The 27,174-nt window shown below is 43.4% G+C and overlaps 1 protein-coding gene across 2 annotated transcripts in view; it reads left to right on the top strand.

Annotated features, from left to right (window-relative positions):
• The window catches only part of PLCL2 (phospholipase C like 2), a 163,198-nt gene extending 136,300 nt beyond the window's left edge, over positions 1–26,898 (top strand). For both annotated transcript variants that reach the window (XM_079795351.1, XM_079795352.1), the window contains exons 6-7: positions 15,461–15,570; positions 25,986–26,898. In XM_079795351.1, the coding sequence (XP_079651477.1) occupies positions 15,461–15,570; positions 25,986–26,165 (290 nt within the window). In that variant the 3' untranslated portion in view covers positions 26,166–26,898. The remainder of the gene's footprint in view (positions 1–15,460; positions 15,571–25,985) is intronic.
• The last annotated feature ends 276 nt before the right edge of the window (positions 26,899–27,174 follow it).

Below are 27,174 nucleotides of genomic sequence, written 5' to 3'. Positions count from 1 at the left end.
ACAGTGGCATGGGATACATAAATTACAGCCCAGCAACATGAGTTTCAAGGAGGAAAGTTAATGCCTGATTTTGAAGGTGGAGAGTGACCGCTGAAGGCAAGACTTAAGGACCAAGCCGGGTGCCCATAACTCCTTTGGAGCCTCGGCGTCTTCCCAAACCACCACATCCTCCCCTAGGTGCTCTCCTAGCACACAGTTAGTGAAGCCATGGGCAGCCAGGAAGCATGGAGGTCTTCAGGGCTGGCCAGCCTGTCTTCCCCCTGGATTCTCCCAAAGGAACTTCCATTGCTCATAAGAGAGGGTAGAGGGAATGGTCACAAAGGTGACAACTAGGCCAACCCAGGGCAAAACTTCAAAATAAGCAAAGGGTTTTAGAAACCCACGCTGTCTCCCCGCATCCCCACCACCTTCTGTGCCCATCACCCATCCTGCTTCCAGATTCCCCAGTTAGCTGTCCTACTAATAGTAATTTTCCTTATGGAATGCAGTTTCTTTGTATCACCCCAATATGGAATCTTTGGGGGGTCTAGCTCAGGAATATGCATTTGCATGAGCACAGCAGGCCCTCTCCTGGTTCATGCTCATCTGGGAGCTCTTTGCCCTTAAAGGGAACAAGTAATTGTTCAGACTCAGACATGCACTCGCTTGCGTGATTGATTGGTAGTGGGGCCACTAAAGAGTTAGGGACAGGCTTGGGAACTCACTGATTGACTTGTCTCTCTCCTTTACCCTCCCTATTCACATACTTCTCCCAGCAATGGAACATGGATGCCTGCAATGTTAGAATAGGAAGAAGTTGATTGTGAAGGTCCGATGTAGGTGTGGTGAGTATGAGATCATAGGAGGATGGTGTCTTAGTCCGTGCTAGTTGCTATAGCAAAATACTATAGACTGGATAGCTTATAAACAGAAATTTATTTCTCACAGGTCTGGAGGCTGGGAAGTCCAAGGTCATGGTGCCAGGAGGTTTGCTGTTGTGGCTTGTGAGGGTCCACTTCCTAGTTCAGAGACGGCACCATCTCGCCGTGTCCTCCTTGGTGGAAGGTGCTAGGGAGCTCTCTGGGCTCCCTTTACAAGAATGCTAACCCATTCATGAGGGCACCACCCTCTTGACCTAAGCACCTCCCAAAGCCCCACCTCCTAATACCATCACATTCAGCATTAGGATTGTAACATGTGAATTGGGGGTGGGGGGAGTCACACAAACATTCAGAACATAGCAGGTGGTCAAATGGAAATAGCTAATAAGTTGTTGAGGCAACTATAATGAAGCTTGGGATGGATTCAGGCTTACAGACAGAGATAGAATTGGTGTCATCCAAATGAAAACTCACTTGATTGGATGAGTTCTCCAAGGAGGAAAGGGTTGGAGGAACTAGAGAAAATCCTGGGATATGATTATGAGTCTACTAGAGGCCGAGTGCACGAATTCGTGCATGGGTGGGGTCCCTCAGCCTGGCCAGCCCGGCGGAGCCAACTGGTGGGGAGGGACCACGGGAGGTTGGCTGGCTGGCCCGTCCCCAATCGGGGCCAGGCCGGCCAGAGGGAGAGGGGCCACAGGAAGTTGGTCAGCCCAGGGAGGGACCATGGGAGGTTGGCCAGCTAGGGGGAGGGACTGGGGAAGCAGTCATTACCTTCTAACCTGCCCTGTAGTTTACCTGCATCTGTTGCTTATCGAGCATCTACTTCCAAATAGAATGTCAGCTCTTTAAGGGCAGGGATCTGAGTTTACGCATAACGTGTCCCACATGCCAGGAAAGCTAGCCTGGCACAAAGCTGGCACTCAGTAAATATAGTTTGAATTGAATTGAACATCGAATGCTGCATTTATTTATTCATTCATTCATTCATTCACCAGACATTTATTAGGTCCTTACTCTCAGTCTGACGGAAGCCGGGGACTTCACTTCCCTGCCCTTGCGGGGGGGGGGGGGGGGGGGCGTGGGTGGAGGGGGGAGGTGAGCATGTGGGAGACTCTCACCGCTCAGGGTGCCATCCAGTCGTGACCCATGCTAGTAGCAGCTGTGATAAAGAGCAGCAATGAGGTCGGAGGTGCAGGCAAGGGAACAGCACAAACCCAGAAGCTTTAACATGACATTGAGCCAGCAGCCGTGTGTATTAGTCTGCTTGTAAAGAATTTTGGTGGCAGAACTGTCACAAGCAAAGTCTCAAAAAAAAGAAAAACTGAGAAAATTGTTAACAATACATACCAGAAAGGGCTAATATCCCTAACGTGTAAGAAACTCCAAAAATCAGTAAGCTAAAGGCCAACAACCCCAATGTTCGTTTTCTTTGCAAAGAATAGGAACACAGTTCATGATAAGGAAATTCAAAACACTCTAAACAAAATGAAAAGATGTTCAGCCTCATTTTAAAAGATGCAAACCTGTCCCATGTATGGGAAATAAATACAATTATGAACAAAAAGCCTCAATTGCTGCCTTCATGAAGCTGAAATCTAGTTGTGGGAGATTTAAAAAAAAATACAGAGAAGTGTATCGGACAGCGATGAGTGTTTTGAAAACAGTGAGGCAGATAAGGAGATAGGGTGCCAGAATGGGCCTCTTAAATGAAGTGCTCCACAAAGACCTCCGTGAACCAGTGACATTTGTGCTGAGATGTGATCGGAGGTGGAGAGCAAGCTTTTCAAACATCTGGAAAGGGCTTGTCCCGGGAAGAGGGGCCACCGAGGCGAGGCCTTGCGGTGAGAGCGCTTGGTGTGCAGGGGGAACCTGCAGGCCAGTGAGGCTGCGGTGCTGTGAGGAGGGGAGGGCCAGGTGGCCAGGGAGGCCAGACCCTGGTGAGGACCTGTGCTCAGGAAGATGAGACGGTCTGAGCAGAGGAGTGGCTACGCCAGCATGGGGTCTGGGCAAGTGCAGATGCTGGAAGACCCCGCAGGAGTCTTGTACTACACCTCCCTGACCCCGAACAATGACTGCAGCTTGGGTGATTGATCAGAAGCTGAGTAAATGAAGTATTTCAAGGAGATGCCTTTTTTGAGCATTTTTTCATGCATCAGTTCCAAACATTTGACTCAAGGACCCCAAAGCCCCAGCACACACAGGTCATGACGGGTTGGTGAGAATATGGGAGAAACCGACACTGGCACATAGCTGTACTTTGGGTTCACACCCAGGGAAGGCCATATGGCAGTAAGTTTCAGAATTGCACATGATAGACACTTTGAAATAGCAATTCCATTTTTCAGAGTTTATGCAGATATGATCATGTACTTGGGGAAAGACATGTACAGGATTCCCTGTAACACTTAGAACAACCTAAATGTTCAGTAGGAGGCCCTTGTTAAATACATTATGACAGATGCATAGAATGGAACATTACGCTACCATAAAAGAATGAAATACAGGGTAGGGCAAAAGTAGGTTTACAGTTGTTCATATGGAAAATAATACAATAATTAATAATAATACAAGAATAAGCTCTGTGTTTCACATACTCACAATTACAAACCTATTTTGGCCCCACCCTGTATATATATATTCACCTACACACAACGTATATACAGATACATGGCAGATCTTTAGTATTCATACAAGTAAAAAGTATATAAATATACAGTAAACATGTATATCTTGTGTGTATACGTAAGATGTAGTTTTAAAAGGCAAGGCAAACAGTGTGTGCTCTTTACTAGTTTTTGGTGTAAGAGGTGAGAGAACGGAGCCCTGGGTGCGTGCTTGTCAGTACCTCCCTCTCTGAAAGGATATGTAAGAGGGAATAATGGTTGCCGGACCGGAGGGGAGCAAGAAGACGGAGAGATAGGGAAGAGAAAGATAATTAAAATAAAAGTATACCCGTTTCTACTTTTCAAAGTATTGAGCCACATGATTATACTGTCTTCGTAAAGTAAGAAGAAGTGTAAAAAGAAAGGGAGATGAGGAACAGTGAGGTCATGAGAGTCTTGGTGATGGTGGCCATGCCCAACTGGCCGAGGAGGAGTCGATTTAACAGTGTAACGGGGGTGAAGAAGCCTTTTTATTTCTCAGTGAAATGAAGTGAGGAGGGTCCTGCAAAACTCTTCCTCTGTGATCAGGTGAGTCACGTGGCCCTGTGCTTGGAATGGTGGCGTGGTGATTAGATACCACAAAAGACCACAAGTCATGCAGCTTCTTCTTACCTAGACTTACCCAGGTGGAACCTGCTGGCAGAGCAAGAAGAACATTCTCCCTATAATCCATTCACAGTTACACTGCTGTGGCTGTGGTGTCTCGGGGAGCGTGCCATCCATCTGGGTTTCGTGGATATATTTAAGAGACCTGGTTTATCTCTTCCACCTCATGTGGAACGGGATTGAACAGCTCAAAATCCATCTTAAAATAGTTTGGTTTGTGTTAATGCCAAGATTGTTTGGGAAGAAGGCCAAGAAAAAGAGACTACCAACTGGAACTATATGCAAACTAATTAGGCATTTCCATGTTCCATGGGATTATGGTATAAACACCCACGTTTCCGCGGCACCCCAAACTTCAACCACTGGCATTCTGGGGCAAAGGATAATTTACAGAGGATGAATACTTTAACAAGGACTTATGTAAATTAGTTGGAAAATGATGAGATATCCATATTTTGTTTTCAAGATACTTTGATGTTGTGCCACAAGACACATGCAGACCATGTTATATTGCGGTACTTTCGATACTGTTGATAAACTGACCTCTTGAATGAGATCCCAAATAGACCTGTGTTATATTTCATTCTCCAGGAACTAGCTCACTACACCAATTAGGGACATTTGAAATAAATTAAAATTTTAAATATATATTATGAGTATATTTAAAAATTATACTTCTAAAAATTTTTAGCCAAATGCTACATGGTATATTTTAGGTTCATATCATTTATATTGGTAGAGAAAATCCCAACCAGAATGTTTGAAAGGTTATCTGCTTTATGTTTGGCAAGAATAAATGGCATCCGTTTCAATTGAAGAGGAAATGATGCCATGTTTCTGACTGAAACCCCCTTCCCTTCAAAGCAAAAGCCTCTCTCATATCTTAGTATTATATAGGTCATATGTTTTTTGTTTATTGTTGACAGTATTACAGATCTCCCATTTTTCCCCCTTTACCACCCTCAACACAGCCCCACCCGCCCAGGCCTTCACCATACTATTGCATAGGAGTTCTTTGGTTAATCTCTTCCCATCCTCCTCACCCCCTCCCCTCTGAGATCTGTCAGTCTGTTCCATGCATCTCTGCCTCTTGACCTATTTTGTTTGTCAGTTTATTTTGTTCATTAGATTCCACATATAAGTGAGATCATGTGATACTTGTCTTTTTCTGATTGGCTTATTTTGCTTAGCATAATAATCTCCAGGTCCATTCATGCTGTCCCAAAGGGTAAGAAGTTCTTCCTTTTTATATCTGTACTAGAGGCCCGATGCACAAAATTCATGCAAGGGTAGGCCTTCCTTCCCACCCGGGACCGGGCTTCCCCTGGCTGCCGGCAGCCGGCCCCACCCTCTGCCCACACCCACCTTGGCCTGGTGCTACCTGCGTCTGCCGCCACCCCCCTTTTTTCACCCCCCAATTGATCGCCCTGCTCGTCGGTGGCCTGGCCCTCCCTCTGCAGGGTGATCATGGCGCGATGGTGGGGGCCCCCCCGACCAATCACATTGCACCCGCCTTGGCTGGCCTAGCGCCAGTGCATGTCATAGCATGGTCGTCCAGACAGTCGTTCTGCCGTTCGGTCGATTTGCATATTACGCTTGTATTATTATAGATCGTATTCCATTGTGTAAATGTACCATAGCTTTTTTATTCACTCGTCTACTAATGGGCACAGGCTGTCTGAACACAGGGGTGCATATATTCATCCTGATTGGTGTTCCGGGAGGCTTAGAATATATTTGCAGAAGTGGGATAACTGGGTCAAATTGCATTTTTAATTTTTTGAGGAAACTCCATACTGTTTTGTATAGTAGCTGCACCAGCACTTGTTGTTTGTTGATTTACTGATGGTAGCCATTCTGGCAGGTGTGAGGTGATACTTCATTGTAGTTTTTAAAAATATATATTTTTATTGATTTCAGAGAGGAAGGGAGAAGGAGAGAGAGATAGAAATATCAATGATGAGAGAGAATCATTGATCAGCTACCTCCTGCACACCCCACACTAGGGATCGAGCCTGCAACCCAGGCATGGACCCTGACCGGGAATGGAACCATGACCTCCTGGTTCATAGGTCAATGTTCAACCACTGAACCATGCCGGCCAGGCCCTCATTATACTTTTTGTTACTGTTCTAAAATCTTTATTATTACAGATGTCCCCTTTTCCCCCCATTGTCTACCTCTACCTGGTTCCCTCCCCACCCCAGGTCTTCACCACCCTACTGTCTATATGTAAGATCTTTGGGTCCCCCAAAGCCACCCGGTGCTGGGAGTCCAGGTAAATTCACGCGCCAGCCCTTTAAGTGGAACACCGGGGTCTCTTAGCCACAATCCCCGCTGGTTTTTACTGCCCCAAATTACAGGGACTTCTCTCCCCAGCTCTGGAACCCTGGGCTGGGGGTCTGGTGTGGGGCTGAGATCCCTTGCTCCTCCAGGCGGCCTCTGCAGAAACGATCTCCTTCCCAATTAAAAAATGGCACACGTGGGTGTCAGACCAGCCTGTTCCATGCCTCCCCCCTCCTACCAGTCTCAGTGTGCTTTCTTCTCTGCTTCTCTAGTTGTAGGATTTCCATTCAGTCAACTTTCAGGCTGAATGATGGTTGTTCTGTATTTTGGTTGTAATTTTGAAGTGGTTGTGGGAGGCGGCGAGTATAGGCGTTTACCTAAGCCACCATCTTGGTTCTCCTCCACCTCATTGTGGCTTTCATTTGCATCTCTGTGATGATAAGTGACTTTGAGCATTTTTTCATATGTCTCTTGGCCATCTGTATGTCTTCTTTGGAGAAGTGTCCATTCAGGTCTTTTGCCCATTTTTAAATTGGATTGTTTGTCTTCCTTTGAGTTCTTTATATATTTTGGAAATTAATCCTTTATCAGATGTTTCATTGGCAAATATGTTCTTTCATGCAGTGGGCTCACTTTTCATTTTGATGATGGTTTCTTTTGTTGTACAGAAGCTTTTTAATTTGATGTAGTCCCATTTGTTTATTTTTTCCTTGTTTTTTTTTTTTTTTTTTTTTTTTTTTTTGCCCTAGGAGATGTATCAGTGAGATGTCTGAGAGTTTACTGCATATATTTTCTTCAAGGATTTTTTATTATTTTATGACTTAAACTTAATTTTTTTTTTACCAATTTTGAGTTTATTCTTGGGTATGGTGTAAGTTGGTGGTCTGGCTTCATTTTTTTGCAATGTACCTGTCAAATTTTCTCAACACAATTTATTGAAGAGACTTTTTTACTCCATGTATTCTCTGACCTCCTTTGTCAAATATTAATTACCATAATGGTGCAAGTTGATATCTGGGGTCTCTCTGTTATTTTCCATTTATATACATGCCTATTCTTGTGCTAGTAATAGTTTTAGGGTTAGGATAGGATATGGCTGTTTGGTTTTTATTTAAGTTTATCTGTGATGAGAAGCAGGAAATTTGATGAGAAGTGGAAATTTCTCTTCACTACATTCCATCTTATGCAGTTGTACTAACATTCTTAATTATATCATCTTAGAAAATTTACACTCATTAATTTTTATAAAACATGTTACTTGTGTCGGTATTACATTTCATTGTTTTGTCATTAAGCCTCTCCAAGGAAAACCTTTACAATATTTAAGTTATAAAGTATTTTAAAATAATAATTGAAAAATTACATGAAACCAACACATACCAGTATAAAAAAATCTGAGCTGTTTAGATTTTTGAGAGAGGACATGGAAAGAAGCAATAACTTTCTGAAATATACTTCTTTACATAAAAGCGAAATAATAAACGTTTGTGAAATTTAACATTATAACTAAACCAAAAGGTTAAATGATTGGTGCAGTCCCCACCGTGGACCCATTGCCAGGCCTTGTTCTTTGGTCCCATGGCCTGTGTCTTCCATTCCCTGTAGACCAGACTGAGCTAAACTCGTGTGGAGATTTCATGAGTATAGGTTTTCCATTTGTCCTTTCCCTGCTGTTTCATGGTTTGCTGTCTATCTACTTAGTTCTCAAGTTCATTACCACAAAGGAATTTAAGCAGATTTTCTTCTTGGCTAACATTCCAGAAGGAAAATAACCCACAGCTTTTCACTAGGAACAGAGACTTGGGGTCATGGGGTCATTGTAGGGTTTGGGCCCAGAGCAGGAAAGGCTCAAAGAGAACCCTCTGGCAGAAGAGCAGCCTCAGCCGGGCCCAGCCAGGCCTGTGTGTGAGACATAACCATTCTCTGCTTTCTGGACATCACTCACCCCAAGCTTTAGGCCATGTTCCCATGTGCATCGTTGGATGTGGATGTATGCTCACAGCCTTCAACTTTAATGCCCTTAAACACATTGTATATTTTGACTGTTAAATAATATGGCACATCACAGTTATATAACATGTCACACTTTTCAAAAGACTATTTACCTAATTATTATTGCTTTTCAAATGAAGTTTACTAAAACTTAATAAAGATTTTCATTTCTTTGGCCAGAATTAACTGTTACCTCATGTCTTACTTTGATGCAATGATTTAGTAGAATCAAGGACTCCTGCTTCTCTCCCCTACCCCTACCTCTTAATACTGGTATTTGACCCAAAATGTTACGTTTCACCATTAAAAATCATGGGCAAGTCCATGCTTTATTTGAGGCTCTTATAATGCCATTTAGTTCAAAACAGACTAGATTGGGCCATTAACTAATAGAAAAAATACAAGTATTTATGTTAAACAACTAACTTTAAGGTAATGTAACATCTACACGTGGCTCTAAAATATACACATTTATGATGAAGATCCTAGAAATATACAGGGAAGTAGAACTTGTTCCTGAAAAAAGAAAACAACCCCACTTAACTCCCTCGTTATTACTGTCCTGGTTTCTATTTCTGAACCTGAAGATTGTTTTCACAGTGGGAATTCTTGTCACTAAGCAGCAGCGACTCAGTCAAGAACCTGCCTCCCTCTCGTTTGGCACCAGTGCCTGGCCGTAGCTCTCTGTAAGTCCCCAGGCAGTGTCGGGCCATGCAAGCTCACAGCCACATTCTGTAACAACATTTAATCTTTTTTGGCTCAAATCTGTAATTTTTAAACTTTTAAATAATTGATTTTGTAGCTAGTCATCACAAAAGAAATTTTCATTAAAGTTCTCATTATTTTCAAGATTGTAGATTTTTCTTACCTATAATTAATTCATCAATGAAAAGTAGTTGTGCTTTGGCACTAGAAAGCCCCCTATTTAAGCGCCTAATGCAGAGGTGGGCAACATCTGGCCCACCAGCTGTACAAGGCCCACAAAATCATTTGGCCTGGCCCTGCCAAGGCATTAGGAGTGAGTTAATTAAATGTTTGACCAAATGGAGCAGGCTAATTTTTCAATTGATAATTTTTGTGTCCCGAGAATGATGTTATAAATATCCAAATGGCCCTTATCTTCCTTATTATGTAACTTACCAATATAATTGCTTACACTTTTATAACAGGTGCAAGGGCAATCTACTGCACATTAGGAGTATTTGCTACCTTCTCATGTTCTATCTAGTCATTTAAGTGAAAATGCAAGATCGACTTCCTCAGGTTTTCAGAAATTTATTCTTTTCAGTGTATTTTTTGAGATTAGGTAATCTAACCCTAAATTACCAGTTGTTTGTAATTTATTTTGTAACCTTTTATATTATAGTATATAGTTCGTACATGCCTGCCAGATCTCCCATATATAGTTTCTTTTTCCTAGTACAGAAATCCTGGCTTGATAGTGTACCTACACAATTTATTTTGGCATTGATTTTTAAAAAGCAGCTATTGTTATGTATCTCACGTCATAATTTTAATGCTATTGCCCTATTTGCTAAACGAATGCCTCTAAACACAGCCATTGTATTACAGAACAAAACTGTAAAGATCTCTTTATGAAAGAATTGTCAGTGAGCTGATAATAGAAGTACTAGTTCTCTTAACCTGCCTTGTTCCCCTGTGTTTCTAGAAATCAGTAGCTTTTTACAGATGGGACTCAACACAGCATATGGTCAAATGGCCTGCACATGGTGTGTGATCAATGAATGTTATTGGCTGACCAATTAGTGTTATTACTTCATGAATCAATAATTCCTTTCATTATCCAAAATGATGCAACCTTTTGTACCTCAATATTATGGAGATTGACTACTAATTACAGAAATGGAGATCTATTCTGAAAAATCCACATATAAAGAAATTATTGGGTAATGGTTCAGTTTTACCTTTTCAAGTAGATATTCCTGATGTTTCACATTAGAGTCCATTTTAATGAATAAGAAACTTAGAAAACAAAGAAAGAAATCTTATTTAAGATAAAATAAGTTTGAAATAAATATTTGTACACATGAGCTGGGCCAGTCATTTAAAAAAGGAAGAGCCTCGTCTTCCTCACCCCCCTTTCTGTCCTTCCCTTTTTCAGGATAGGCAGTTGCTGTGTCATAAATCTAAGGTCTCTGAAATGCTCCTGTGGCCCTCTGACACCTCCTGGGCTTGCTCTGCATCTTCATCATGACTTCCTGCCTCAGTCCCATCTCCCCATCCTCCTGTTCTGGTTTTCCTCAGAGCGATCCCTAGCCCTCTGGCCTGGAAATCTGGTGCTTGCTAGAAATGTCCGTGTCTGGGCATCAGAGTGCTGGGGAGAGGCGGAGAAACCACCTTTTAAACAGGTACCTCCAGGGACTCCGTTGTACACTGAGGTTTGAGATCCCCTCTCTGGGAAGCCTGCCCCCAGGACCCCCTGATAGGTTCCCTCCCCCAAATCCTTTGCTGAGTTACCTTTCCTCCAAGCTCTCTCAAACAATAGAGGCCTTCACATTCTCTGGATTACTGGAGCAACCTCCTAACTCCCTGCCTCCCCCACTTCTGGCTGTCCAGCTGCAGTTGGATTCACACGCGCTCCCTGTCTACCCCGGGCTCCCCCAAGAGCTGATCAACGTCCTGTCCTGGTCCCCACAGTGGGAGCTCCAGATTCCTTCACCTTCCACCAGCTCCTAACCCCACCACCTCAAACTGAAACTGTAGAACCAGGAGTTTTAAAGCACAAACAACTTGGGTTTTTTTGTGTGGGGGATATGGGACGGTGGTAACTTCGTCTTAAAGTTTTTCCGTATCTGATTTTCACCAGCTACTCTTTCATCTGCTCTTTAGACAGTATGGTAAGACTCACAGAAGGAGAAGAGAGATACTTTTAAGATTCTTAATGAGATTAGGACTTTTTCATTGGGTTCATGTTTCTTTGCTGAAAATAATTTGGGAAGTAGGGAGAAAGTTAACATCTACCCCAGACAAGTCCTTTATACGCACTGTTGATGTAAAGAACCAAAAAGACCCCTGTGATGTTAGAATAGGTTTCCTGGTAATCTAATATCAAGGGAATAATGCAGTTTGTATCTTAGATATATAATTAGATTTTCTTGTTATATAGGGACTGACCCAGTTCAAATGCATAATCTCATTCTGCTCCCTCTGTATTCCCTTGGAACTGGCTCCAATAGCCCTTAGTGTTCTTCCTCACAGCATCATTATCTGATGCACGTACCTACAGCATACGCTCCTATAGGGGCAGGGACTCTCATTCAGAAATAATGCATGGTAGTTGGAAAGTCTTGGGGTATGGAGCTCAGGCAAACCAGTATTCCAGTCCTCCTTCACCATTTCCTTGGGAAGGGTCTGTGCCCCTCTCCAAGTCTCCTCTGCAATGTATGTAAAGCACCCGTGAGCTGCCTCTTGCTCCCCGGCATTGTGTGCCTAAGTCCTTGCCCTCGACTTGGCCTGGGACAGGGGAGGCGTGAGGGAGCAAGCACGCTGCATGGGCCACGGTGAGAATCCTTTATTCCCATGAAAATAAAATCAGCGTATGCTTCATATCAGCAGATGAGCAACATGTTTGCACTGATCAGTCTATAAGTTAATAATATAAAAATATTTTTTAAAGAAACACATCTGTTGTGCAGCATAATGAAATCAATGACAATGGTCACTTTAAAAATTGGGGTTTTTTATCTTTTTAACATAACTTTTCAACTCATCACCTTTTTTGCCCCATTTTTAAAGAGCTTTGTTAATAATACATTTTGCACTTCCCTATAGACTTTTATTGGACTGCAGAGATATTTTAAGAGGGGGAAGCTAAAGGGGAACTCTCTAGTCTTTTTAATAAACATGTCAAATATGAGCTTTTTAAAACAGCTCCGCTTATTTCCCATTTCTTCCTTATCGGTATCATTTTCACCATCTTGACTGTTTCCCCCTCGAGTCCTCGGTCCTTCTCAGAGCAGCCTGCCTTGTTACTGCCTCTGGCCTGTGTTCTTCTGAACTTTCCGAGAGCTGCTTTCTTTAAATCTGGGATTGACGTTGGTCAAAGCTGGGGCTGCCTCCGTCTGCTCTTCCGTGCTTGTATTATCTGTGGGTTTTCCTTGTTGGAATGAAGCCCAGCGAGCAGTTGGTGTCACTGCCTCATTACCTACGGGTGATGTTATCGGACTAAAGGGGTCCATTTGCCTGTGCTCATCAAAGCCCAAAAAGACACCAACAGGAGCTTACAGCAGAGTATGGGTTTATTTTTAGGATGTGGCCCACGCCCAGAGACAAGTTAGCTAATGCTCACAGACCTGGCTCGCATGGCTTCCCGGGCATGGCCATACAGGGGGAAAATCCCTGGTCATGGTGACTAAGGGAGCTGGGGTTGTGGTCAGGGTGCAGGTTGCTACTGATTGGTCGGCGCTGGGGAAGAGGGTAGTTGATCATCTGGTCCTGATGTCAGCCGTGGCATCTCTCTGTCTGGTTTCACTGCTTTCCTGGGCCTGGAGGTGAGCCATAACTGAGGCCTCAGTGTTATCTCTAGTCTCTGTGGTCAGCAGACCGGAGGCTTTGTTCTAAAGGTTATTATTTGATGCCGATCAGAATCTCGTCCTGAGGGCTTCATGCTTAAGGGAGTGGTTGTGCAAGGGAGAAGGAGGCAGGTGAGGCAGGGTCCTGGGTGAGCCCAGCTTGAATCAAAGGAAAGAAAGGGGAAAGGCCATATTAAAGGAAGGAAGTGTCTACCCAGTTACAGTGATGACCTGTTCAGCAAGGCAAACAGTCCATCTCTAGTGGAGTGAGGCTTCCACGCAGATAACTTCGTTGTTGAAAAATCCCCCATATTGTTGCGTCACACGTTTGCGCCAGTTTTGAAATTTGTAATAAAAAAGCAACATTATACCCCACATCTGGTCAGGCAATTGTAGTGGTAACATCACTTCCATTCGCTCCCCATGTCCCGTCCTGTGCACCTCGAAGACCATCCAGGCGTATGTCATACTTCTTGTTTACAGAGAGTTACCCCCTGCACACAATTCTGTGCATCTCTCCTTCCTGTATTCCAGTCATGGATTCTGTCTACCACACCTCCGTGATACGTGTGCCTCCCGACTGCCAGAAATATAAACACTATGAGTATTAATGATTCAGGCCCTGAAACCCAGGTCTTGCTGAAGTCCAGTATTAACTCTTAATTTACCCCTCCCCCCCAACCCCCAGCACATTGGGGTCTCAGCGTTAGGACCTCACCTGGCCATTTTTTAAGAAGTATAGCACATACCAGGGAGACTCCAACATGTAACCTGGGAAAAAATTGTGTGTGTGTGTGTGTGGTTTAATGTTCTAGCAAAGAACCTGGGTTTTAAAAGATTGCCACCTATCCATGGTTATTTTGTTGGCTTGGTTTTTGTCTGTCTGTTTTGCAGTGTGTTAAGCACATCCAGTGAAAGTCAGAACTAGATAGAGGGTATGTGGCCCACTGAGCCAGGTCACCAGCAGTGTAGTCACGTGGGGAAAAAGCAAAGCCGAGGTACAGAACAGTGCACATAGCATGCTACGTTCGTACAAGAAAGGAGCATTGTGAATATATGTACACATTTGCTTATATTTTCAAGGAGAAACAATATAATAAAAAGATAATAAAAACTAATAAAACTGTATAGGGGGAGGGAAGGGTCAGGGTAGTGGAGACCAGGATGGAAGCAAAACTTATCTGAATACACCTTGGTATATAATTTGACTTTGGAATAAAGTTTTGAGATAATTATAACACAGATTACATCAGAAAAAAGATGAAAAAAGAAAAAGAAACAAGTGAATCTAGTTGTACTTTGCGAGTGACATAACCAAGTAGAGAAAAGAATTATTCTGACTGATCTTAGAATACAATATTTTTACCAAACATTCTTAGTAAGATACATTCTAAGGCCAAAATAGTTTAAATTAGATTCAGCAATTTTACTAGTAATAGTAATGTTGAGGTGGTTAGGAATTAAAACCTTCCCCCCTAACAGATAAGAAATAAGAATAAATTTAAAAATATATATAGTATGTGAAAATCCTGTATACTTAAATTTGAATTGGAAGTTTAGCAAGATCTTACTCTTCCCTTTAATAAAAGATAGATGTGGCCTTTAAATATTCCCTCCTGACAGAATCCAGAGAAGTGCTTGCTTCCAAGTGTGAGGTGGGGAGTGGACTTGGTCGTCTAACCACGGTCGCCAACCACTGCTGGTCCGTGAGGGCCGAAAGGTTGGCGACCGCTGGTCTAGAACATCTTGTGCAGGCCAATTGGTCATTTCAAAAGGACACAGAAACCTGTCTGAAGGATTCTCATTGGCCAGAGATGGGATAATTGATTGCAATTTAATATGCAAAAAAAAAAATCAATGAATCCTAATTTTATTAGACCAGTAAAAGGGCCATCATACCAGTCCCGCCTTCTTGCAGTGTCACTGTATGAGGAGCCTCTATATTCCGAATGACAGCAGGGAATACTAATCGGATTATGTAAATTCTATAGAGTCATAATATAAATGTCCATTTAGAGTTTATGGTCTTTCACCCCATCCTCTTCCCTTTACAACAGGCTTGGTGTCTGATCTCAGATTGACTCTCCTGAGACAGGAAATACATTTTGCATTCATTTCATCCCCAGTTGCTGACACTGTGTCCTCTGAGATTCCCAAAACCTGGGTTCTTGTCCCAGCTCTTCCTCCTGCTCCCTCCACAGGCATCAAGCTCTGCCCCTTGCGGAGCCCAGATTCCTCACCTCTGAAACGAGGAGGAGAATGAACCCAACCCGTGTATCCTGTTCACCCTTCAAAACCATGTGGAACAACCACAGACTTCTCACATGCATACCTTCCGGCTTGCTGATACCATGAATTCTGAGTGTTTCCCCCACTATTACATTCTTAAATAGGCATGTTCACGAGATTCCATCGGACGTTGGAATCATAAAGCAATACCTAGAAAATGAAACACTGCTGGCTCGTTAGCACAGACTGGAGGGAGAAGTGATCTGCTTTGTCTTTTTGTCTCTTTCAGCCATGGAGTTCCACGAACACCTGCACAGCATAGGCACCAGGGAAGGTCTGAAGGAGCGAAAACTACAGAAAGCTGTGGAGAGCTTCACCTGGAATATCACCATCTTGAAGGTACCTAGCGGGCTGTTGCTGGTGCTAGTGGTTTTGCAGACTTTTTCAGCGTGTTTCTTTCTGTCGGGACATTTCGTGCACATTATGCACCACTGCATGCTCACAGGGATCCAGTGCCCTCTGCCCTCCGAGAGTCTGCAGGCACCATGGCTGGGCGGCGCGGCTCAGAGGCAGAAGGTGGAGACTTTAACGGTTGGTTGGCACATGGTGGATTCTGGTAGGAAGTGAAAGGACCTTGCATTTTATCCTTGAAGCATTGTGAACTTCGTGAATGCCAGGTGCTGTGTGTGAAATAGAACATATTGATTACAGAAGAGTGATTGGGACTTTAAAGATTCTAGTTACTTGAATTTCATGTAATACTTTCAGTAATAATAACAGCCTTCATATTAATATGATCCCAGAAAAACATAGGAGACACTTCTGAGGACATAATCAAAAGAAATATGTAAAGGAATTGCTATTGGAAAGAAATTTTCCTTCAAGGGAAAAGCCATCTTCAGTCCTTCCTTCCCTCCTCTCCTTCCTTCCTTCCTTCTTTCCTTCCTTCCTCCCTTCCTTCCTTCCTTCCTTCCTTCCTTCCTTCCTTCCTTCCTTCCTCCCTTCCCTCCCTTCCCTCCCTCCCTTCCCTTTCTCACTCTCTCCCTCCTTCCCTCTCTCCCTTCCCTCCTTTCCTTCCATCTATCTCAGCCTGTCCATTTTTTTAAAAAGCACTTTTATTTTTTATTATAAAAGTAATAAAAATTTTTAGAAAATGTCAAAATATCATAACCAAAGGTAAACAAAGTCCTGCTGTCCAGAGACAATGCCATTGGCCCTGGGCTGTACTCTCTCCCAGTATTTTACTCTAATAATATATAATATGACATGATTTTTAAAATAATGCTTTGTATGTATCTTGAAACATATTTTGAATTTTATCTCAATGTGATCTTCACTTTTCTTCATCTGAATTTTTAGGAACTTCAATAATAACACAGAAAACATTATTTCACTCTGGATCTTGGACAGCAAAATGTAAAATTACTCTGGTATTCACCTGCCAAACTTTCTGCTCAGCTGGGTTCAAAACTAAAGGCACTCTCATGCTGCCTCTTTTCATTTCCCCATTCCCTTCAAGTTAAAGGATCCATCCCTGCAGCTGATGACCGTTTTCCGAGTTGATTTAACAAAAGTTGCCCTTCCAAAGCTAGCCAGCTTGCATTTTCTCACATTTAACTCGTTTTTATAATTAAAATCATTTTCTTCTTCAAACACTCCCCTTCCTACACACATACTTTTTAAAATCTCTAGATCTTCTGCTTAGTATTTAACTCTGATTGCTTGCAGTTCAGTAAACAGCAGAGATAAGAATGTACAATGAAAAGGAATTTGGCTTTACTACTTGCCAACTCACTCCCACCAGAGGTGGGGGTTACACTACAAATTTCCTGCAAATCTCAGGAAAAAATAGCACAGTGGTTCACAGCCCTGTGATAGGAATAAATGCTCATTTGGCTTTTTATTATAAGTAAAAATAGACTTAGGGAGCCAACTTCCCTCTGTCAGCTCTCCTTGCCACTCATTTGTGGTCCAGGCACCAGCAATCTGGGCGTCATCCGGAGCCTGTTCAACCTGCAGGCGCCCAGCCTCACCCCACACCCGCCAATCAGAAGCTCTGTTTTTACAAGATTCCAGGGCATTCCTGTGTACATCAAAGTTTGAGAAGCACCAAAAATGGAGCCTGGCTCACATACTGATGAAAACCAGGTGACATAAGGATTGTACCGGGATTTAGAAATAAGTACTTGAACCAAATAGCTACCGTGAGGTAACAGATTTTCTTTTGACTTGTCTACATAGGAAATGTCCAACCTATAGAGATTTTTTTGTAAGAGTTTATTTGAGCCAAACTGAAGACACTGCTGGCAAGCAAGATCTCAGATGCTGTGGAGATGACAGTTTGCAGTTTCTTTTATGCCTTTAGAGTTAAAGAGGGAAAGTAAGGAAGATTAAATGAAGGTGGGAGAAAACCAGGTCCAGGATAGTGAACATGCTCCCTTGAGGGTGGTTACACCTTCCAGGGGTCTGTAAAAGAAGATTGCTTCTGGCATTCCAAGGGTGTGTTTACCTAGATGCACAAGAACAATGGACAGGGCTTGCTTAAACGTTTTAGGACGGAAGTTAATAGTACTGTAACTACCTATCATGCCTTTCCCGGTTAGGAATTTATGATCATATCACCCCATCCCCACCCCCATGATGTTACTTTAGGTCACTGAACTCATACATACCCCTTTAAAAAAAACACACAAAACTTTATTGTTGAGAGTATTACAGATGTCTCCCTTTTTCCCCCACATTGCCCCCCTCCACCCGGTTCCTGCCCCACCCCAGGCCTTCACCACCCTACTGTCTGTGTCCATAGGTAAGACCTTTGGTTAATCTCTTCCTGCCCTCCCTCCCCCTTCCCACTGAGATTCCTCATCTGGCACCCCCATAATGCAAATGTTGGTACACTTGAAGTTGTCCAGAAGCTCCAGGATAGTTAACAAATTATGTGCTCCATTGAGGGTGGAGCACATACTTTCTTCCTATTTTTGGATTCTTTTTTCTCTTGGCTCTTCTGATTGGGTGTTTTTTTTGCTTCCTCATATTCCAAATGGTTTGATTCTCAGAATCCGCTACTGTTGAATCCCTGTAAATTGTTCTTTATTTCATTTGAGTGTATGCTTAATTTCTGACTGGTCCTTTTTCATGTCTTTGACATTCTCACTAAAATCCTTGAAAGTCTCATGAAAATCCTTGAATAACCGTATATCAATGGTTTTGAACTCTGTATCTAGTAGTTTGTTTGCTTCCATTTCTTTCATTTGTGACATGTTTCTTTGTCTCCACATTTTGGCCGCTTCCCTGTGTTTGTTTCTATGTATTGGGTAGAGCTGCTATGTCTCCTGGAGTTGGTAAGTGGCCTTGTGTAGCAGGTGGTTCTGTAAGGCCCAGTGGCCCAGCCTCCCCAGTCACCCGAGCTGGGCACTCTAGGTGCACTCCTGTGTGGGCTGTGTGCACAGTCTTATAATTGAGCCTTGATTGCTGTTGGCATCTCTGTGAGGAGTTGACCTCCAGGCCACTTGGCTGTGAGGACCAGCTGGCACAGAGTGGGAGAGCTGCTGTGAAGCAAGGCAGGCTGGTGCTGGTGCCTAGTCTTGGGCCTTTTATTGATATGTTTGGGGCAGGCTGACACCAGCTGCAGCTTATTTGAGAGATTTTACCAAAGTCTGAAGCCTGAACTAGGACAGGCCATTCATATGGAAATGCTGCTGCAAACAGGTTGGGTGGGGCTGCAGATTGGATGGGGTGGGACCTCAGGGAATCGCCAGGCTGCTTGAGACCTGGATATGGCTGCCAGTCAGCTCTGCAACAGGGGAAGGTCCCAGCACGGGAACAGTGACTCCTGTGAACACCCCTGTCTGGGAGAAAGCCACCCCCGAGTTCCTGCCCCAATACCAGACAATCCAGTTCCTCCCTGTATGTGTCTGGGTCCTCCGGTGCTGGAGCTCGGAAGAAGCTGATCCGTATAGGTTTGTGCTCGGCCCTTTAAGAGGGAGGGACACCTGGGTCTCCAGCGGCCTCCTTGTCACTAGACCACAATCCCTGCCTGTCTTTACAGCCTGTACTTACAGGGACTTCTCTTCCCAGCTCTGGAACCCTGGGCTGGGGGGCTGGTATGGGGCTGGGGCCCCTTGCTCCTCCCGAGTGGCCCCTCCCAGTCATAGTGTGCTTTCTTTTTTACTTCTTTAGTTGTAGGACTTCCATTCAGCCAGCTCTCCAGCGGTTCTGTATTTTAGTTGTGGGAGGCGGCAAGTACTGGTGTTTACCTACACCACCACCTTCAGATCTCCCCATACCATCCTTTTTGTCCACAGACTTATGCCCAGGAGCGAGAATTAACACCCCAGACTTATATTCACATGGAAAGAAATGTACAGGATAAGGTAACAGATAGTTTTCAAATTTCCAGGATAATATTTGCTGTGGATGGTGTGGAGCATGGTAGAACCTAAGCGAGGAATGGAGAAGGATTGGAGAGATCTGTGTGTCACTTCCGTGCAATAGGAGGACTTCCTGTGTATTTCACAGCTTACACTTTCTTTAGAAGAATCAGTGCTCCTGGACTCTTGTATGCGAGTTTGGATGTGAGTTGAGCTGCTATCCTCTTCCTGGCAGGAGCTCTGTCATGGCTTGTTCTTCGCGGTGAACGGGGAGGTAACAGAGCTCCATGTGCTGTGCAGTTTGCAGCGGGTGGCACAGACGCCCGGGGAAGGGTTCAGAGGACACTGGATATGGAGAGAGAAGGAGGCGGCCCTGCTGAGCAAGCTTGAAGCCGCGTATAGGAATTACCTGGGGTCCTTAAAAATGCAGCCTCCGGAGGCCCTCTCAGACCTGGTCCTGCATCAGAATCTCCAGGGGCGGGACACAGGAATCTGCTTGTTTAACAACTTCCTCTGGGGATTCTGAGGCATCCTAAAAAATACCAAGTATTAAGGCTCTAGAGTCAAATCAAGTGTCTTTCCCTCCGGTTGGAACAGTAAAGGGTGCAGGGTGACCAGTCATCCTGGGAGGTGGATTCCCAGTGTGAAAGCTGGGACAGGCCTGGGTACCCCTGGACAGCGAGTCCCTGAGACAAGGCACCTGCCACAAACTCCTTTCATCTAAGGATGCCATCCCAGTTGTTATGAATCTTGACTGGCTTTGTTTAGTTTTGCAGTGTTAAGAATTGTTTTAAAATACGGAAATGAACAAAGAAGAAATGTCATGCATGATCACCACCCAGAATGACCCGCTGTTAACATCTCGGCATACTTACTCCCAGTCATTTTTTTCTTTGAATAGCAATCATTCATTTATGTCTTCATTAGAAAGAAGTTTTTAATGCTAGAAAAGATGAAAGGTTAAAAAATGACCTCAGATCTTCCCTCTAAGAAATAACTAGTATTAAATGTAGGTGACCTCACTCCAGGACACTTTTTATTGTGGATGGGTGGATGGAGAGTCATTTTATTGATTCTTGACATCTTTGAAGTTATGTTGGATTGGACTATAGATACATGGTATGTATCTATAGTCCATGACGTCTGTGCATTGTATCCTAGTTAAGTTGGCGGTGATTTTTCTTTCTTAGCAGTCTATAAAAATGATAGGTCTCATAAGCACTGTGTCTCAGATATTATAAAATAAGGTATATCAATAAATAGAATCCTGCCTTAATTGCTCTTTTTAAATTTATATAACAGAAGAAAAGTAAACCATAGAGAAGCTAAATGAATTGCTGAACAATGTTACTGTAAGGGGTATTTCTTCTAAATCTCTCTGAGGTTAACAAAAGAGATGAAAAATGTTGATAGGAGTCATCTTGTTGGGTTTTTTAAAGCTACACATTTCAGTTCTAAGCTCTGTTGGTTGACCTTCTGCTGTGAAAGATGAGAATATGAGTTCTCTCAAGTATTGTCTAGATAGGGAGTTGGGCATAGTGCTCTTTTTACGTTGTCCCATTGGATCCCAAGACTAATTCCCATGTTGCTTGGTGCCTGGCTTCTTGCACTGAGCATCATGCTTCTGAGATTCATCCCACCCTCGGTCCCATCATCGCTCCCACTCCCTCCAACAGCAGTAAACAGAGGACACTCCCTCCCTTGGCTTCCCTCCAGTTTGGTTGGATGTTAGAATTTTCAGGATTTTTATGACTTGCCAGTATGAATTCGGTGAGTTTTTAGAAGTTGGTTACATCTTGGTATATCCTTTTGTTTGGTTGCTGTTTGTTACTGTGTTTGCTCATTTCATCAGGAATGTGGGAAGTAAGTTCCAGAATGCACTTTGAACCCACCAGCTTAATCAAGACCTTCCTCTCCCTTTATTTTCCATTTGCTGAAATATTCACTGCACTGGTGACAATTTTCCTATTTCTATTTATTACCATTTCTTAAGATGGTAAAATCTCATAGATTTATAAAAATAAATCCACCCCCTAGTGATAGTCATGCCCTGAAGGCAGCACCGAATCCCTCTGTTCCCTCTTCTCTGACACCCCTTCACGTCTCTGGGAAAGATCCCATCTTCTCTGAGGCCCACCTGACTCAGCTCAGACATGCTCAGTCCTCCCACAGACGTGAGGGATGGGATGGCTGTGGTCCCTGCCGCCTGGCCCTGGGCCTTCTGAGGGCTCTGGTGTGTCGGTGTTCATAAAACGGGCGACCAGAATTATCCCCATACTTCAGATGTGCTGGGCTCAGCAGCCCAGAGGGAGACTCGGTATGATTTTGCTCGTAGCCTGAAAATTATCTTAGTGTTAATAGAAGCCAAAGTTATGTTGGATTGGATCGCACTTGAGTCCTGGACTTAAATGAACCTTTTGCAACCCAAGATGTTTTCCAGATGAATTGCTACCAAGCGACCTCCCCATCCTGTGCCATCCCACCCTCCCAATAAGACTAAAAACTAGCTCCTCATGTGACTAGAGGTTTGTTCTCTGTAGGAACAGAAGACTTCTCCACAAAATAAATAATTAAACCAGGCAGATTTTGCACCTGGTAAGACATTAATCTTGTTTTAATTGCTTTTACTTGAGGTGCAGTGCTTACCTTGACAACCTGAAGCCTACATTTGTTTCCTTTCGGAAAATGACTTCCGTAGCCTACGTGTAACTTATTTCCTTTATTGAGGCCAGTATCCTTTAATTATGTTTTTTATTATAGGTGATGTATTATGTTGCCTGTTTTCCTGAAAAGCTGTAATTGACTGGAAGCCATTTCTGTTTAGTGTGTGAAAACTGCTCAGATGGCTCAAACTACAATAGTGTTTGTCATTAGACAGACTGTACTTCCTGATCCATCTGAGCACAGTAAAACCTCAGACAGTCGGATCCCACTAATGTGGAATTTGCGACCCTCAGCTACCATTTGACCATGCACAGGTGTGCTGAAAAGATTCACAGGGGGAGGAAGTCCTGTGCATGCACGGCGCTTACTGCATTTGCAGGAGCTCACTCGTGGTCCTGGCTCTGCTCCTCTCAGCACCGCGCCCTCCACTTCCTCTCTGTGCATCTGAGCTGCACTCCCCTCCTCTCTGCCTGGAACCCAGGCTCAACCTCCTGCCCTCTGTGCTTGGGTTTTGAGGACACTCCATCTGGAGACTGAGAGGGCTGCTCCCGAGACCTCACCCCACTTCTGCCACCAGAGCAAGCTCCTCTGCCAGGAGAGGCCCCTCTGCTGTGCAGGGGTGCACTCACCGCCAGGGTGAAGATTCGCCCTTCCTACGGCCAGGTCTGTAACCCAGGGAGATGCCGTCACAGGGCGAACTTACAAAGCTTTGTAGAATAGAAACCGCACTACTACACAACGGAGGCCCAGAGGCGTCACCTGTTGGAGCCACGTGTGGAGGTCAGTGTCCCCCGCAGCCCTGCGGCCGGCTGACATCCTCTCCTGCCCTCGGTCCAGGCCCAGCTCAGCCACCCCCCTCCTCGCCGGCGCTGCCTGTGAGCCCCATCTTTGTTGAGTAAAACATGAAGTTGTTTCTGAGAATGAAATTGAATCTTACATTCTAAAATGTTATTAACTTTTTTTAATCATTGTTGGAAGTATTACATATGTGCCCTTTTTTCCCCATTGACCTCTTCCAGCCCGCCCCAACCCCTATTGTCCGTGTTCATGGGTTATGCAGATAACCCATACAAGTTCATTGGTTGATCTTTTTCCACCCCACCCCTCCCCTGCCTTCCCTCTGAGGTTTGACTGTTCGATGCTTCTATGCCTCTGGATCTATTTTTTGTTCATGTTGTTCATTATATTCCACAAATGAGTGAGATGATGTGATACTTAACTTTCTCTGACTGGCTTATTTCGCTTAGCATAATGCTCTCCAGGTCCATCCATGCTATTGCAAATGGTATGTTTTCTTTTTTACAGCAGAGTAGTATTCCAGTGTGTAGATGTACCAGAGCTTTTTAATCCACTCATCTGCTGATGGACATTTAGGCTGTTTCCAGATCTTAGCTATTATAAATTGTGCTGCTAAGAACATAGGGGTGCATATGTCCTTTCTGATTGGTGTTTGATTTCTTGGGATATATTCCTAGAAGTGGGATCACTGGGTCAAATGGCAGTTCCACTTTTAATATTTTGAGGAAACTCCATATTGTTTTCCACAAAGGCTGCCCCAGTCTTCTTTTCTGCACCTCCTCACCAACACTTGTTTGTTGATGGTAGCCAGGTGTGAGATGGTACCTCATTGTCATTTTGATTTGCATCTCTTGGACGATTAGTGACTTTGAGCATGTTTTCATAAGCTTCTTGGCCTTCTGTATGTCCACTTTGGAGAAGTATCTGTTTAGCTCCTTTGTCAGTTTTTAATTGGATTATTTGTCTTCCTTTTGTTAAGTTGTATGAGTTCCCTTTATATTTTGGAGATTAACCACTTACTGGATATCATAGGCAAATATGTTTTCCCATGCAGCGGGTTCTCTTGTTATTTTGTTGATGGTTTCTTTTGCTGTGCAGAAGCTTTTTATTTTGATGTAGTCCCATTTGTTCAAGTTGTGTTTGTTTAAGTAAAATTTGCTGTGTAGTCTCTGCATTGGGCGAGGCCTTTAACCTCCCTAAACTCAGTTTCCTCTCTTTAAAGTATGGTAGTAATTGAACCTCCGATGAGATAATCTTTGTGAAGAGCTTAGACAGTGCCTGGTATACAGTAGTCACTCAATAAGTAACTATTGTTTCCAGAAGGCTTTGCTGATATACATTCCTGCATATCTGATTTTTGGCATATTGTAGGCTCTGCGTTCTCAAATTTAGGACTATAATTACATTCATAGCCCTCTATGCCAATTTGAATTGTAGTTTTAAGGAATGCAACATAGTTTCCATAGCATTCTTAGAAGAGGTTTGTGCATTTGGCCTGTGATGCTGAAAACTTACGAAATACTGGCTTGAAATGTATTCAGTTTCTAGATGAGTCTCACGTCACCCAAATCAATGACTAATCACACACAGTTACTAAAGGGCACTGTGTTTGTGGCCACCTGCTAGTAACAGTCTAGATACAGGCTATGTTTCCTGGCTGTGAGCCTGTGTTCATTCTCTGGTTTTGGTTGCAGAGGAACCCTAGACCGTGTGCTGTCATCTTAAAGTGACGCCGAGGGTACCCCTAAGGCCTCTGGGAGATGTGCAGTTAAATTAAATAATGGAACACCTATTTATAGTAACTAATTAAAGATCTCCGTAAAGCAGGAAAATCATGAACAGTACGTGGTGAACAGCAAACCATTCTGTGCAGCCCCACCTCATGGTGACTTAAATTGCCATTTGGTCTCGCTAGTGGCTGAGATTTGATTATAGGCCTGTTGTCTGCCAAAGTCAGCCCTTACCTGTCACCCTTTGCAGGTGGCCCCGAGTTTTATCTGTGCAGGATGCACATTGGGAGGCAGTTGAAAACAAATAAAAAGCAGAAAGGGAGAAAGAAGGGATGGTACTAAGGATGTAAGTATGGCAAAGGAAAACTCAAACTACAGAGGAATCACAGAGTAATGGAAGAAATTTAGAGCCTGAGAAAAGGGGGGAAATCATGAGCAAAGAGACTAAGAAAGAAGGAAAGACAATAGTATAAGTAGAACTGTTGGTGGGAAGCAATTAAATATAGGAAGGAAAAACAGAACAAAACATTAAAGTGGGAGTGTTGAAATTTATAACAATGGAGCAATTGGCACCACATCATCTTAATCATTGGCTGTATGGACATTAGGCAATGTCTGCAGACATTTTGATCGTCTCAACGGAGTCATTGCTGCTACTCTCTAGGGATGCTGCTGAGTACCCTCAGAGGCACAGGCTAGCTCGACAAGATTAGTGGTTGTCGAGGGATGGGGATGGTGTGACTGTGGAGTCAGCACCAGGGAGATCCTTGTGGTGATGGGTTAGCCCTGTGTGTGGATTTCAGTGGTGGTTACATGAATCTACACGTGGGCTAAAGTGATGGACAACTATACACATTGTATTAGTGTCAGTCCCTGGCTTGGATACTGTTGTACTATAGATGTAAGCATTGGGGGAAATATGGGTACACAAGATCTATCTGTACTATATTTGCATCCTTCCGTGAGTTTATATGTATTTCAGAATATAAAGGTTAAGAAAAACAAGATTGGCCAAATTACTAGATGTAATACACCTTTGTTCAGATTTATAAATGGAAAGCACTGAAAAGGCAGCACAGTCTTGGTAAACTCATTATTAAAATTGACCTATTCTAATGCCGTGCCAGTAAGAAATGCACATGCCCCCTTGGAGGAATGAAAATATTTCTATTGCAGCAGAAGACCTATGTTGTCAAACCGTGACAATAAACCAGGTCATATCTAACATGTTTCATTGCATGTTTTGTTACAGGGACAAGCGGATCTTTTAAAATATGCTAAGAACGAGACTTTGGAGAACTTGAAACAAATCCATTATGCTGCTGTTTCGTGTGGACTGAATAAACCAGGGACAGAAAATGCCGACGTGCAGAAGCCACGCCGGAGTCTGGAAGTCATACCTGAAAAAGCCAGCGATGAGTCTGGAGAGTGAGGCACTTCCTCGTCGTCATCATGGAGGTTATAGCTCTGGACCAACCGTAGTCAGGTGGAGCAGTCACTTCTTTGCACTCACTGATGAAAATAATATTTGGGATTTTAAAGCACAACTGGAATAGCTAATTGCAGTCTCTTAAAACTGTGAATGTATGTAGCAATCCGGCGTGTGAAGGCAAATAAACTCTTTAACAAGAAATGATATTCCTGGCCAAAGTATGCTATATTTGTATACAAAGACACCATCACTCCGTTCCAGTGTGAACCACCGACTATTCACTCTAGTTCCATTGAGAAAGAAAACACTTTCTTACGATGGAAATGGATTGTATTGTCAAATTAGTATTTATTGGAGAAAAACGTAATCTACGCATTTTACATGTGTGATTGCCAGAGTCTCTGGGTTATAGATTATTTTGGTGGAATGCCTGCTGAGCCATAATTACTAAGGAGAATGTAAGTGGACAGATCCCCTGAATCCCCAGGGACTTTGGAGCACCATCCAATACAAGGAGAACGTGCAATTGGACTGAAGCTCCCCGGCTGGAGACATGTGCTGGGTATAATATATACAATGTAAAAGCAACCAATCTGGAAGCAACACATTGTAAATAGTTTTTCATTGTATGAAGTAGTGTTCACATTAAAAAAGATGTTTTATGATATTTCTCCAATAGCAGTACATGCATTTAATGAAATTTTAACTTTTAAAAATTGTGTTTCAAATATTCTGCTCTTAAGAGTAAGCCATTACTTGGTAAACAGCTTTGTCAAAAAATGGGTTGCTTGTCTGGCTTGACACTAGCTTACCTTGAGGTGCTCACAACGTCACACAGTGGCAACTGCCTGACTACAAAGTGGGCTGAGACACCCCCTTCCACTTCTTAATTCACACCAGAGAGAGTGTGCCCCCAAATAGCAAAAATGATAAGTTCAAGGCCAGAGAAGATGTAGCTTCCCTAAGGCCAGCTGGGTTGTTAACCCAAGCTTTTATTTTTCAAATCAGT

Source organism: Cnephaeus nilssonii (genome assembly GCF_951640355.1).
Source record: "Cnephaeus nilssonii genome assembly, chromosome: 17".
Lineage (NCBI taxonomy): Eukaryota > Metazoa > Chordata > Mammalia > Chiroptera > Vespertilionidae > Cnephaeus > Cnephaeus nilssonii.
The sequence above is the reverse complement of the archived record's forward strand: the minus strand, read 5'-3'. Positions and strand labels throughout refer to the sequence as shown.